Source organism: Astatotilapia calliptera, chromosome 14, assembly GCF_964374335.1.
Source record: "Astatotilapia calliptera chromosome 14, fAstCal68.1, whole genome shotgun sequence".
NCBI lineage: Eukaryota > Metazoa > Chordata > Actinopteri > Cichliformes > Cichlidae > Astatotilapia > Astatotilapia calliptera.
This window is the reverse complement of record NC_137435.1, coordinates 16901092-16916809: the sequence shown is the minus strand read 5'-3', so window position 1 is coordinate 16916809 and position 15718 is coordinate 16901092. Positions and strand designations below refer to the sequence as shown.

General features: G+C 38.2%; 1 protein-coding gene across 1 annotated transcript in view; it reads right to left on the bottom strand.

Annotated features, from left to right (window-relative positions):
• The window catches only part of ppp1r37 (protein phosphatase 1, regulatory subunit 37), a 45079-nt gene that overhangs the window by 19136 nt on the left and 10225 nt on the right, over positions 1–15718 (bottom strand). Inside the window, exon 2 of the mRNA XM_026191277.2 lies at positions 5253–5350. Within this exon, the coding sequence (XP_026047062.1) occupies positions 5253–5350 (98 nt within the window). The remainder of the gene's footprint in view (positions 1–5252; positions 5351–15718) is intronic.

Below are 15718 nucleotides of genomic sequence, written 5' to 3'. Positions count from 1 at the left end.
GTCTTGCAACATGGATGGGAACTGAGTCCCAAAGTAAAAACCTAAAGGCATGTAAAAGTGAAACTAAACTCTAAACCCAAATGCTTCATTTGGAAACTACAAATCACTGAGAAACTGACACATACACCCACAAAATGTAGAAACAAGCAATATTTCCTGTATCAGTGCCAGTTAGCGGCCTGTTTGAGGGCACAAGACGATCATGAGTTTGTCTGTGTGAGTTGGTAGAAACGTTTGTATTCACAGTTAACCGGCCCCAGCATCAAATGATCTTTTAAAACCAAACATGCTAGTGACTTAACGGTGAAAACTTTTACCTCTTGTGCCAGTAGAAGACCTAACCACCCACAGAAACATTAAAAACATACAGGGTGCTGCCCTCAACACTATGTACAGGTAAATCCCCCCTCTCCGGTTGACTGCCCAACCAATTCAGCATGAACTTCATAACCCCGGCCCTCCTGTCTCACTGTCATTACTAATGTGTATTGCTGAAGGTGATCACACTGGTTTATTTGTATACGGAATTCATTGCCTAACATATAAATTATGAGTTCCCTAACACACACACACAAATATCACATGACAATTGCTCAAAATATTGCACTATTAATACAAGCAGCAGGAAATGCAGTGAAATTAAATAATGCTGGAGAGCTGAGAGTCACTGAGCTGTGACATAAAAGTAAATGTACTGATAAACGTCACATTATCATTAGTTTTAATATCTTTTAGCACCCATAAGATGTTGACTATATAAACACAGACAGGCAAACATTTCTGGCAGTTTAACAGCAAGCACATTTTCACTAACAATTAACATGAGAACCTGTCAGAGAGTGTGATTTCAGCAGTGCAAATTCCTTTCAGGCAGAATTGCCAGAACCAAAAATAGTGCATGACGCAGAGTGTGCCTCTGCGCGAGTGGTTGCATGGGTGTGCATCTTTGTGTCGTGGGAAGACTATATCACGCCATGTTTCAGTTTAACATCTTGTTCGTTAAATGCTTTTACTCTTGCTTTACAGTCCCCACAAGTAATCTATTCCGTAGTTCACACAGTCATCTAGTATAAGGATTTTCTGCCCAATATCAAGACAGATATATAGCATCCAAGTACTCATAGCCAAAAGACCGAGGTGATGTATGACAAAATCCTCCACTTTTTTCTATTAAATGTGACTGTTACAAGGTCCTTTTTTGTGTAGTACACACTGGCAACATCATTCCACAAAAACAATCAAATAAACAGTAATACGTATCAGTCAAGTTTTGCCAATTAAAGTAAGGACAAACAATTAAACTGAACATTTAACATGTAGTCTAACAGTGAAGAATTGATTTTAATGACTAATCTTAACACAATTTCTCTTCACTGAGGTTAAATGTATGTTTAAAGATATACTAACATTTTATTAGTTTATGTAAGGTGTCCATTATTTGCACCTTGCAACTATTTTAATTAACCACAGAGAGTAGTCTATAAACTTATTAAATTATAAAAGAAATTACCCATATATGCCCCATCATGTGATATTTTCAGAGTTTATATCACTCCAGTTTACAGTTATATGGTCAGAAAGATGATGTGATACCAAAGTGGCCGGATCCATTCCCTGATTTGGGATAAAGCTGCTTCCACAGCGCATGCAGATGTACAAGCGGTGCAGAACATTTTGCAAAGAATTTCCTGGAGTTCTTGTGGATTGTGAGATCCTCATTTCAGACACCTATGCATACATAAGAAGCAAGCGTGCATGCTGGCTACATGTAAGACACTGTGCTCTTCAAGGAACTGCAGCAGCAGAAATGTGACACAAGGCTACCAAGTATCCAGGTTTCAACACTGTGGTCAGAGTTAATGCAGTAACAGGCATTCAGCATATAGCTGTTTAATGGTAAACCCCCCCCCAAAAAAAAAGAAACCCCTCAAATCTACACAAACAACTAGCCAGAAAAGTGCCACGTGTACTTAAACTTAATAAAGAAAGCCTTAAGAGTGAATGAGGAAAAACAGTAAACGGTTATTCATCTCTTGCTAACTCCCTCCTCTTACTGGCCAAACATCTGGTATGTTTATGGGCGGCTAAGGGTGACTAAGCAGAAATGAGAAGGGTAGAAGTGGACTAACAGCAGTGGAGAAGTACAGTGGGAGGGCAGACATGAGCAATCAAAATACGAGTGAGGGAAGGAGGGAGATGAGGCACTTCTGTGATGACGAGACATCCCCGTACTGTCAACCAGTCAGCCAGTGGAAATGTACCCAGACTAAAAGACTAAGTGGAGCTCACAGAGGCAGCTTAGCACATTGACGTGCAGTTCCACAAGTAACTGTAATGTTAGCCTGGCCTCTTTCAGCTGACCAGACATGTGATGAGCCCCTTGAATCACAAATGTGTTTCCATCTTGAGACCAACTTTCCTTCAACTTCATCACTCTCACAAACCAGCAGGTACAAATGTGCAAATAGTTGAGAGGCCCACTGAAGGGTTTACAGTTTATGTTCTACAGTAACTGAACAAACAGAAGTAAGTGCTAATTCACTGCTGCTGCCAACTCCCATCTCCTGTTAGCCTGATAATAAAGGAGTTGGCTTGGTGATGAGATGCTCCTACAGAAATAAAAACCGGGAGACAGCTACTCACATGTTAATAATATAAACACAGTTCTAAAGTATTACAATTATCAGACCAACTATTAAACTATTCCACTGATGACTGGGGCATTTATCTAAACAGAAGAAAGTCAATATAAGAGACAGGCCATTACTTGTACAAACAATTATCCCTTCTGACGCATTTGCATGAGAAATACTGAACTGTCACTTATTGGTAGAAAACATTTTAGAACAGTAGTATAAGTTTTCCTCCTGTAATACAATAGAAACAATTAAATGCACGGCTTTCTCTCTTGATGCAGGACAATTCAACCTCACCTCATTACTCATTAAATTACATCAAAATAATATATACTTAAAGTGTAAAGATCCTTAAGTATAACAAATATGTGTCCTTTTTTCAATATCAGGTTTCCAGCATAATCATCATTAATACTGATTTACCAACGTAAAGCTGAGTTTCTTCTTAACAAAGAGGTTTGTAAAAAATGTATTTTCTTTTTGATTTTCTCTGCATGCGTGTGTACTAACTCACATACAAAGGCACAAGGTTGGCAAACTATAAAAACTAACAGCCTCGAGGCTTCCCCACTGGATCTGAAGAACTGCTTATATTAGAGGGATTATGAGACACATGACTGAGCAGGCTAACCCACAGGAGAAGGCCAAAAAACACCCGCGTGCCTGACGGGAGTAACAACCACTCTTACGGAAAAACCCTGTATCTACAGGATACCATCACAGCGCTTGTCCAAAGTCATGCAATGAAGGATCACACCATGCCCTCAAACCACATTAACAGGCCTTTGAAGTGTTTTCATGACAAAAACAAAAACCTTCAGGATGTAATTTTTGGAAAAAAAATTTGTTTGACCTCACAAAACGATTTTTGGGTGCCGTCCAAATGTTTAACTGTTGGATGTTTGTCCACCTCTTGGTTGTTGAGTGGAGCCCAGAGCTGCCATAATTTGAACAGTTTCAGTTGTTGTATAGTATACATGTCCTGTATCCTTCGTATTGAACAATCATTTGGCTAATGGTTTCACAGTGTTTCTCAAAGAATTAGTTCCAAGGGAAACCTGAGCTGGGTCAGCAACTGACCTTTCAAAATAAGAGTACTGGGATTGTTCATTATATCTGGATGGTTTGGTTCTCTTTCATAAACAATGAAAAGAAAAATCAACACTGCAGCTTGACAAGGCAAAATGCATAAAAAAATTAATATTGTATACCAAGGCAATAGCTAAAAATAATAGTGATTAAAAGTTTCATAAATCTGTGAATAAAAATATCATACATTAAACTAAAGTTCTCGACATCTAAGCTTTAAATAAGACAAAATACCTGAGCAGCTTGAATTAAAGATGATATGAAAAACAAGGATAACAGAAGTAAGGAAAAAATGTATACAAACCCCCCAAAATTCACATTATCAGTATTAAAAATAAACAAACAATAAAAACAACAATTCTGATTGAATCTATGCTTTGTTGTACATGACACCAACAGGATTTTGTATTTTTGGGTGGGTTTCTTTTAGGTGGCAACAACTTTTTTTTCTCCACATATTTATGCAGAGACCTTTCATGGTTAGCACTAACATTGAACCATTGGTCATAAAGCAATTACCATCTAAAAGCAGCAATATCTACAGTAACAGTGAGAGGGAGGATTGGCCACATTAAACTGAGCTTAAAAAGGACGGAGAAAGCAGCGGGTCTGTGGTTGCAATGGTTTTGTTGCGTGCCAAGACATTTAGGACCAAGGTCCACAGGAGGCCAATATGGTTGTTATTAACAATAAATAAATAAATAAATAAATGAATATAACAAAATAAAACATTCATTATGTTATTATGTGCAGTTGAAAACCGGAAGAATTATTAAGTGTTTTTCCTCCTCTAGGTAAATTAACATTTGTGGGAAGCTCATCCTGTTTTTTGCCCACAACACATTATATGGATCAAAATAATGAGCCAAGACAATTTGTTGCTGCTTAAAATGAGACACCAGTTCATACCCACAGTGTTTGTATTTAACGTTTCAGTTAAAAATATTGCTCTTGTTTCTTCATACTAAACTGGATTGTTAGCTAGTAATATTAAGTATTAAAACCACCTCTATGAAAAATGAATAGATACACAGCTAAATAAGCAGAGAGCTTGAAAGTTCCTAATGTTGCATAGACAGTAGACCGCATCTGGTTAGCTGATACACTGCAACTATATCTTTATGTAGAGACACCATAGTAAACAAAGGACCTGCGTCACACACAGGTTAGTCACATTGCCGTTATCCCTATGGGCATAGGCTCAGTCGGTTACAACACTCTCAGTCGATCTACTGAAATCGACTGAGACTGAAATGGGGATGTTCAACCTCTAAGCCCTAAAAGTCTCAAGGTGGACAGGGCTTTGTAATTTATCACCCTTCCTGTGGCATTATTTTTATAACTTTGTCACTAAAAAATAACTTTTTTTCCCCCAACAACAGACAAAAATCCAAAGCTTGTGCAATACAGTCTTTAAAACAAACAAACAAACAAAAAAAAGACTTTATCACTAGTGGGCTGGCAACATCACTGACTTAATCTGTCAGTTGTGTGTCAACTGTGTGTTTGTATTATGTTGAGCCTTACCTGTATCTGTTTCAGCACTTTGGGTATAGGTTTACAGTTGAGTTTTTGACAGGCTTGTTTATAGGATGAGAGGATCTCCTCCACCGTCACATTCTGAGCTGCAAAACAGAATACAGTCAAAAAGGTTAGGGTCGCTTTTATTGGTATGTTTCTTCATACATAGTTCTTGAAAATGAAAACTCACTGCACTGAATGTGGCTCATGTTTGTGGGGCGAAAAAAAAAAAAAAAAAAAAAAGATTCTCCAGACATAGTGTCAGCATTTATATTAGAAGGCTTAAAAAAAAGTCCAACATTGAATTTCATGCACACAGCTTTCTGGGCAAAAATGCCATTTTGATGTCATAGGAGATTGGCCAGACTGCTTTGTTGAGTTGAGAGGAATGTCACAGTGACTCAAATAACAACTTGTTACAAGCACGGTATGCAGAAAAGTATCTCTGAATGCACAACATATCAAAGAAAAACTGCGCTACAGCTGCAGAAGACCTCACTGGCGACCTAGTTAAGATTCTGCTTTGTATTAATTAACAATTCAGGCTGCTGCTGGTGGCAGTAGCAAAGGAACATTGTTTAAATTCAACAGTCTGAGTTAGAGCAGGGCGATATGGCCAAAAATATTTATCACGATATATATTTGAAAATTTGCGATAACGATATAACTGACAATATAATTGATGCGAGACAAAATACAACTCCACAACATTACTAGCGCAAAAAGACAACCTTCCATTTATTTTCACTTAAACAAGAAGCTGGTTTTTATGTACATTAAAGCTTTATAAAAATTTAACAGTGCAAATGCAAATTCCTTGCTAAAAGTTTAACCAAAAGGCATTTCCAGTAGAAATGGGCTGACATATCCTGAGCATAACCATGTATAATATCCACTGAAGTTAAAAAGAGGTGCTTTGCAACATTAAACTGCAGTGTGCAGTACGTATTTTTCAGACCATAAGGTGCACAGGATTATAAGGCACATTAAGCGAAACAAAGCAGTCAGATAAATCAAACTTTATTAAACTCATTCTTCTTGCTTCCTCCACTTCTGTACCATTGATTCATTAATGTTGAATTCTCTGGCAGCTGCTCTATTCCCATGTTGTTGCAGTATATTAATAACCAACCTCGTATTGTGGATGGATTATCTCAGTTGTTCTCCTGACTGAAGTTTGGTCCGTTTACAGCATCCTGCCATGCAATTGCATTTGTCTCTAACCATGAGGAACCTTCACGTTAACTTTTATAAGTGGAAAAGTGTTAGTGTTCGTCCTCCAGCTTCACTGTTTATGTTATGCTAACATAGCTGTGTAGCTAGCGATCACGTAGCACATAATTATATACCAGCTAGCCCAACTTCAGTAACCCTACAAACGTCACTGCTGTTTAGTTTCCTGTCTTCATTTATGTTGGAAGTGATAGCAGAGCTGTACGTTTGAATTTTTTCAGAAATCTCTCAGTCAGAACATGCTATATCATGCTTAGGTAACTAGTGAAACTAGCGAGCTAACTTCCGCTAGCTTCTTGCTAACTTCTAACTCCGTTAAATGTAATACATTTTGTTTTCATGGATGCCTGGAAGTTAAACTTCATAGTTACACCTGGTAAGGCAGCAATGCTGATCGTTTTATTAAAGATGAAAGAATTTAGACAGTTTTTAACTCTCAGTGATGCTGCAGTGTTCGTTTGACCTGAAGTATACGGAGTTTAGGACCCAGATTACTCCCAGATTTAAGAGCATCTTAGTCCGACAAATACGACAAATACGACAATAACGACGGCCGCTTGCATGTTCTGCAAAAAAATGTGCTTTGTCGTGTATCTGACGGACAAACACCAAACCAGTTCCACATCACTGAAGTTGCACCATTTTTACAAACCAATTCTGGTTCATTTGTTTCACTCAACAATCGGCCATGTGCGTATGAAAACAAAGGCACTGCGCATGCGCGTTTTACTCATATTCTATCGCGATATTTCATTTTCCTATCGTTGCCTAACATTATGGCCCAGCCCTAGTCTTTTTTCTTTTTTTTTTCTTCTTTTTTTTTTTCTCTCACCTTGAGCCAAAAAGGGTGTAGTTTGTGGGTGTGATCACCCGTGTGTACACCTGTGAGCATGGACGCGTCTGTTTTTTGTTTTTTAAAAGGTTCCTTCATGTAATGATCTGCTAGAGGGTGTGGGGGGGGCCACAGCCCCGTCCTCCAGGGCATGAAGCAGGTATGGAGGGCCCAGCCCTAGTCTGAGTTTTGTTGCTGACCATGTCATTCATTTCTAATCATAGTGTACCCATCTTCTAACATTTGCTTTCACCAGGATAATGCACCATGTTACAAAGTTCAAACCATCTCAAACTCTTGTCTTGAAAATGGCAACGTTGTGCTCAAATGACCTCTGCAGACCCCATTTCTCAGTCCAATAGAGCACCTTTGAAATGTGGTTGAATGGGAGATTCACATCATGGATTTGCAGATGACAAATTTGCAGCAAGTGTAATGCTTTCATGTCAATCTGGAACAAAATCTTTGTGGAATGTTTTTAGCCTCCTTTTGATCTATGCCACAAGAATTAACCCAGTACTAGCAAGCTGTAACTACTGGTCAGTAAGTGCAAAACACTAACAAATGGCTGAATCTGCTTTGATCCATCAGAACAACTCAAGACTTTCCATGACTCAAAAAAATGAACATAATAAAGTCTAAGACACGGAGACTTAGAAAATATTCTTTTTTCATGTGAGCTGTTAGTGTTTCTGCCTTAGGGAGCACTCTCTTGAAAGAGAGAATCAGAGATTGCAACCCCTTTAAGTACTCCCCTACTTAAGTCAGCAAAAAGGAGGTATTGTTCTTGGTCTGCGTGTGGGTCAGCCACCGTTGCCATCCTAGACGGTTGTGGGGGCTAACTCCAGTCAGATGACTGGGCAGCATTCAAACCCGCTGTTCCGCCTGAGAGACTCAGCAGAGAAATGAAGTGAAGCACTTATGCGCCAAAAAAAAAAAAAAAAAAAAAAAAAAAAGACAGAAGAATACAGAAAATTACTAATAGAACGTGAGATGAAAAACAGAGTGTATAGAAGGAGGTTTGAAAGATCACAACAGTAAATTACATTGGCAGAAAAACAATGACATCCATTCTCTTTCCAACCAGTGTATCTACCCTGCAGAAAGCAAAGCTGTAACACACTGGCTGTTCTGTCTGCCTCTGTGTGTGTTATTGACTTTTGCTGCCGTCAGCATTTTGATTTGTCTTGCCAAGGTGAGAACTTGTCCACTTCACTGTTGGCTCCATTTCTAATCTCCTTCATCTCACACAATGTCCCCCATCACTTTAACTTACACCCTCTCAAATGTATTAATCACACCTGACGGAAAGGCTTCAAGCACCAGGAGTATTTAACAATAGAAACCTATTAGCTACAGTCCCACACGCCAACACAAATCCCTAGCCTAATGAGGACACACACATGATCTTTCTCTTCATATTTAGCTAAAACACAAAGCCAAAAACACGAAGATGAAATCCAGCACAAAGAGTCTTCAGCCATCGCCACAGTGATTTGACTTTAGAAACATGAAGCAGTAGAAACGAACTGCTCATCACTCTCTTTGTTACCTGTTAAAGATCAGAGTCCGGATGCTGCGCTGAGGTTGGCATTCATTCAGCTTTAACATCACTCTGGGTTCTTGGCTAGCTTAGTGTTAACATGCTGTCTATGTAGGTGTAAGTATAAACTGGTTGTTTCTGTCCTCAATATAGTTTGCACTTTATCACTGTGCCCTTTTGTGTAAAAAAAATAAAACTAATGTCCATATGGACGATGTGGGCTGTGCCACTATTTACCTTCTCCAACACATACAGAAATCAGCTGATTGTCATGTAAGTGGAACCGATAAACAGGATTGATAGGCAAGCAGACTAACAATTCCAAGGAATTGAACTACTGGGAACTGTGAAAGGCCAGTGACAGGTGTCGTGAGATTTGTGTAATTTTAATGCAGAATTACTTGCACAACATTTCCAATAGGACACATTAATCAGTTTGTTTGTCATCCAAGAGCTATTATAATTTTCAGACTACTTAGTATTTATATTTTTAGATATTATTTTACACATCTCATAATTATATTTACTGGGTATATGAACTGTCTTTTCAGCAGTATTTCAGCATCCATTCTATATACTTTTAGCACCTGCAACTTGAATGCAAAAGCAGACATACAATCCAATCCAAATGACAGAAGTTGAATTGTCAGTGCGTTATTATTTTTAGTAATTCCTAAGTAAATCAAATGGCGTAATTATAAATAATTTGCGTCAAAGATGCAATGAAAGCAGTGTAAGTAGTTAAATGATTCTTGGTCCACTAAAGCACAAATCTGCTCAAGTACTCTGTGTCAGACGATAAAAAAACAAAACAAAAAAACAACCAAACAAAAAAAACATAAATCACGTAAATTGTTAACATTATTTTGTTTTATAATCATTGGCCACTGGCAAACGGTTGAACGGTTAACCATAAAGGTCAAAAACTAGCAATTTCTTTGACTATGTAGTCTCTTCAGTCACGTTAAAAGAAAACAAAAAAAAAAAAAAAAAAAGAAGTAAACAACAAAAAGCTGAACTGCCAGTGTTCACCAGCATTATCACAAGTCATGTAGCTATGGATGCACATGATTCGCCGACTAAACAATTGAAGCTTATTAAGTTATCCTGGTTATCCTAGCTGGTTACAATAAACATTATTTTACTCCGATTTACAACAGCTGTTAACTCTGGAGTTATGTGGGAACCTTCATTAGCTTTGGTTCCAGCCTGGACAGCTCATGAAGAACTGCAGCCCCAACAGACAATAGCCCCTTCTCTGCTCTCAGGGGTCCAACAAATATGAATCACTGTTGAAGCAGCAAGGAAAAGAGCCCTCATCTGGCTTCAGAAGTGCAAGTTTGTTGACAAGTTGGCCGTCTTAAATGTTGGCCTTTAAGATGGGGGTGGGAGCTTCAGTCCTGCTGAAGTCATGTGCCCTCAAAAAAAGAATTAATTCTAATTACTGCTGTAAAATATAGCCACCAACCACACTCTCCACTAGACTGCTGATAAAAACTGACTAGAGCCCATGACTGGATGAGGATGCCCTTTCATTACAGTCCTGTCTTCACTTCAGTCATAATAGTACTCCATCTAAATTTTGATACTTCTGTAAAGCTGTATCTGGATATTCGACGAATCTATTTTTCATCTCATTCAACATTTTTAACTTAAATTTAGCAATTATTTTATTTCAGCTCAAAACATTCAGTTATCAGCATTCACACTGCAGTTTCTTCAGAAAATGCATTTTCTAGTTTACATTTGTGCTTCACCTACGGAAAGTATCTGGATCTGAATTTGTTAAGTCCTCCTGGATGTCACTTCCACCACTGTGTAAGAAAGCAGTCTTGTAAAGTTCTACAGTACATTATGTGCACTCCAATGAACACTGTGTCCTTGGCAAAGAGTTATTGTGCAGAGTCGCAGTGGAGCAAGTGTGTGTAAACATTTCCTGAGGGAAGGTGGGGTCTGAGGGTAGAGAGGGTCTCATGCTCACTACATAGTATTTTTACACATTCATTAGAGACAGAGAAGGGATGAGAGAGATTGAGATATTTTAGCACTAGTGTACAAAATAAAAAAGAAAGTTGTGCAAGGAGATTTACATCAAACACCTCAAAAACAAGCAAACAGACAAGAAAAGTACACAAAAACTTAAAAGGAAATACATAAGCAATAACACAAAGAGACAAATGCAGAAGAGACATCAGTATCAGAGCTACAGCTATTGCCTGTGTTTCTGCATGCCTTGGTCTTTTCTTCTATTTTATAGCACTCCCTCCAGTGCTGCTGGTACTTGTATGGAGGGAGTGGTGATGAGGAGGTGCACAGGAATAAGAAGTAGGGAGGGGAAGGACTGCTCCAAACAACATAGTCAGAAACCAAATTAAAAGTTACTGGTATGCAGAAGTTAATGGTGGGCAAAGAACAAAACACACACACGAGAGGAAAAGCACACAAACAATAAGAGAAATGCTCTCCGTGTCTAGAAACACAGCAAAAACAAAAATGCAGACAAATAAGGAAAAACATGTGAAAACAAGTGCTCCCCGATACTGTGTGGGAGCAATGGACTTCATTAGATAAGCAAGAACATTACAGATAGACAAGCACAAACTTGTTTTGACCCTTAAAAAAAACATTTTGTTAAATGTGCATACTGTATCAAGTATGCGCAGTCGTGTGTTGATTTCCCAGTTCAACGCCCGACTGGCTGGACCTTTGCTGCATGTCATTGCTCCGTTTCCTAATATTTCCAATCCATTTCCACCTTGAATACAAATTAAAAAATTACTATGCAGCATTTATCTAGATCCTGGGAATTCTAATATTCTGTTTAAACCCTTGCTGAAATGGTGGTTATCTCAGCAGCTAACAGCTCCAAAGATGATAGATGAGGGGCAAAGACATTTAGCTACCTTGATATTTCAGGTTTCAAGACAAGACAGAGAAATGATCTCTGCTCTGACTTAGCAAATCTGCTCAACCAAGCAATCAAGCAGCACGTCCCTCACACTTAATCACTGATTGCTGCCATAGATAAGGTTGTGAGCAAAATCAAAGGGAAAAAAAGCACCCAGGTTACTAACTAATATCAACAGAGGTGAATTAAAAGCTGCAGGATTTATGATTAAAAAGATGTTGTGCTATAAAAGACAAGACTGTGGGTAGAGATTTACTCCTTATTAAACATGGTGAACACCATCATCAACATCAAGTGGGAGCAAAGAAAAGCCAAATATATCCTCTACAGAATTTGGTCACTTATGTTTACAAGATGACATGTAAGCCATCACTCTCAAATTATTTTCTTTATTTCTAATCGTCACACGGATGCTTATCCCAAGACCTTTTTTGTTAAATAAGTTCATGATAATGTGGCTTCTTAAGGCATACCACTGTTAAAGTCAAGTGCAACACCAGTATGCCAAAAATATACAGGGAATTCAGCTTTATCTTTACCAAGTCTTTCAATAAACTGTCTGTTTTGACAAAGCAATACAGCTGAATGCTTAAGCTAGTGTGGAAGAGCAGAGTACAACATCCCTATTCCCCCACTCGCCTAACCAATAAGTCATTATAGTCTCAATCACTAAATTCAGGCCCTCTGTTAAGTGTCATGGTTGGCATTTTGGAGATTAGGACACTGTCAACAAGACCTGAAGGCTTAAAAAAAAGCTTTTTGCTGCTAATTGACAGCTGAGGTTGACAGTTTAGTCTGCTCCTGCTTTCTCTTGGTGCTAGACTTGCCCTGTCTCAGGCTTCCAACACATTTGTTTGAGTAAACAAGGATTTCTGTGATCCAGACAAGCCGTTCTACTGTGCTTGTCAGTAATTAAAAAAAAAAAAAAAAACTGACAGGAAAATGTCACAGTATTTAGGTAAGGTTAATGTTTGCATTTGATTACAACAACTGCCTTTTTTTAGTACAAAGTAACCAGAATAAGTTCTGCTCTGTTACTTCTGTTCTACAGTGCACAGCCAGCAGGGTATCTTGGAATAAGAAAAACTGCAGGAAATTATAAATCAATTGCTTAACCTGAACAACTGGAAGAATTGCAACAGGTACAGGCACAGAACTCTCTAGAGGGAGAGTTCACCACTTAGAAGAATTCAAAGCCTTCTTCACTCAGGCACTGAATGTGAGGACTATTCAATAACAAAAACCTGCTACTTCACTTCCACACCTCAACTGTCTTGGAGCTACAAAGAACAAAGGAAGAGCAGACAATTTCCAGAGCCGGCACTTCAAATAACATACTTGAGGCACAAGGAATTATTTTGCCCTCAGTATACTGCAATTTAATGCAACTACAAAAACATCCATTACTTTTAAATTCAGTTTAAAAAAAATCTAGCAACTTTCGATTCAAGCTTCAGGCAACTGAAACCTCAACCAGCATGTGATTGGAAGGGTTTCCTTGGTACAGGTTATCAGTCAATATGCTAGTACATTCAAAGCACAAAGTTTAGCTGCCTTTGAACTGATGAGAGAGACTCACAAGCCCTTTTCACAAGTCTTGGCAATATCTTTTTTGTATTTTTTTTTAAACTACATGTGCAACACCATGAAAGTCTCCCAGAAATAAAGAGAATTTTATTGATACTACCCCAGTACTCTTTTTGTGATTGCTTATAAAGGTTTTTAGCATGAAGTCAAACATTTTCCTAATTTCTAAGTCTGAAAACATTTCTTTACAATCTAGACTTGCACAACTCCAAAACTTGCAAAACTTATTAATTACTTTAACTGATTTCCATGAGAGTTATGAAGTGGAAAATATGAGTGTCTCGACAAAATGTTTACATAATCTGCCTTTTTCTCTGCTGGCTTCAATCTAAACTATAATTTATTCTTTTGTATATTTACCCAAGTTTCAAAGTAGCAAAGCATTAAACTACTTTGATATTGTCTGGGTAGGTATTCAGCTTTTAATTTTAGCTTTCTGATATGTCTGCTTTTCTTCTTTATTTTTAATGTGGAAATGTGTAGTAACTGTTAATGTCACTAACTATACTAATCAGCTCATTTCAGCTCATGTTATTGTTGCTAACTTAGTGTATTTTTGTGGCCCTTAAGCAACTTTTTTTCTGAAAACAAAGAACCTACTGACTACTGTTTTTGAGACGTGTGTACAAGATGGCCTTCGGTGTCTGAAAAGTTAAGTCAAGGCAAAAGTGCCTTAAGCTTGAATTTTTGTCTAATGGCCAGCAAGGCATGACTGAACTGGTTGCAAAAGGAAGTCCAGTTGTATGTAGGCCTACCGGAAAATGACCTCCCTTCTTCTGGAAACTTAAAACTCAGGAATCAAGGACAACCCAGGTTAATCTTTAAGGCAGGCCTACATATGAATGGTTTTACTATATTTAAACTCAAATGAGGGCCTGAAGAACAGGTACACATAACAGACCCTGTATAAAAGAGCACGACCAAAAAAAAAAAAAAAAAAGAGCTGTTTGCACAAGCGCAGTTTGTTACCGACCACACTGTGCAACATGTGAAACAAAAAATAAAGGCATCCTGCTGCTTCGGTTTCCCGCCAGTCTCCTTAACTTGTACAACTCAAACCAGACACATTTTTCTTCACCAAGTCACATCTAGTGCACATCCAATTTCTGTTACTTGTCAGTTTCCTGCAACTTAAGTATGAAAACAGAAATTACATCATTATTAATAAATGCAGCATCTAAAAATACAGGAGATCTATTCTCATTTGTAGCTGCACAACATAACATTGCTGCAGTCAAAGCCTCTACCACCACCCACAAAAGGTCAGAACGGATCGACCCACAGAGAGCCCACAATATGAGCGTGGGCTTTAGTACCAGACTTAGTTTGAGCTACTCTTACTGGGACAAATGAACAACCTGAATAACTATCATGAACATGGCATGCTATTATATAAGACGTAAAGCAAGAATTTTTAATTTAGCTGTGTTTCTAAGGCAAGGTGAGAAGCTATTTGTTACACCAGATAAAGGAATAGTTCACTTATTTAAGGAACATCCAATACAATAAATGATGTTATCAATTACAGCTACCTCTGGTCGAGAGAGAAATCAGCCAGATTTAAGAGCTCTCATTTTTTTGCAGTTTATTTTCTGTCTGATCAACAAATCTCTGATAAATTGTTCATGTTTCTTACTGGCCATCTCGCAATTACAAGAAGAGTCTACTTCACTCTTACAGCTGTATGCATCTCGTCTGCTGCATAGGACTGTGATGAGTGTGAGACTTAGAGCTCTGATAATTTCTTTCCCATGTATTCACACCTGGACAGCCACTGTACAAGCCCTACAGACATTTGGTGTTGTAAAATGAGCTGGGTAATTAATGGCCGTCCCATTCTTCAAGCTTTTGGACAGACCTTACTAATTTCATGCGAAGCTGTGTAAAATCACTTGATGTTGAAGCCAAGCCTCGAGTGCCTGCACACACATGTAATTATCATCTTTTAATACAATTAAAAGGCTTTCTCACCTACTTAGAAGCAGCTGTCGTATGAAAGTCCTGACTAACATAATGCAACAATCATACAAAGTAATCCAATTATTGACTTTACTGCACATTCTTTAACAAAATGTTGGTTCAGAGCCAATGCAACATGCACATAATCTGTAACTTTTGAGTAGGCCTGCAAATTTTTTAGAAGATACTTAAGTCCAGCCCAATATCATACACATCAAAATCCATCAATTCTCAGCCTTCCCAACAATCTGACGTAAAACAAAGTACAAACAAATTGGCTACAGACACTGTGCTTTCTCGCCTAACTCCAGCAGCAAAGAGGAAACAGGAAAAGACAATTGTTTGCATGTGTGCAGAAGAAGAAACAACACTGTTTGCAGAGACAGAGACACAGCAGATCTGGCACACAG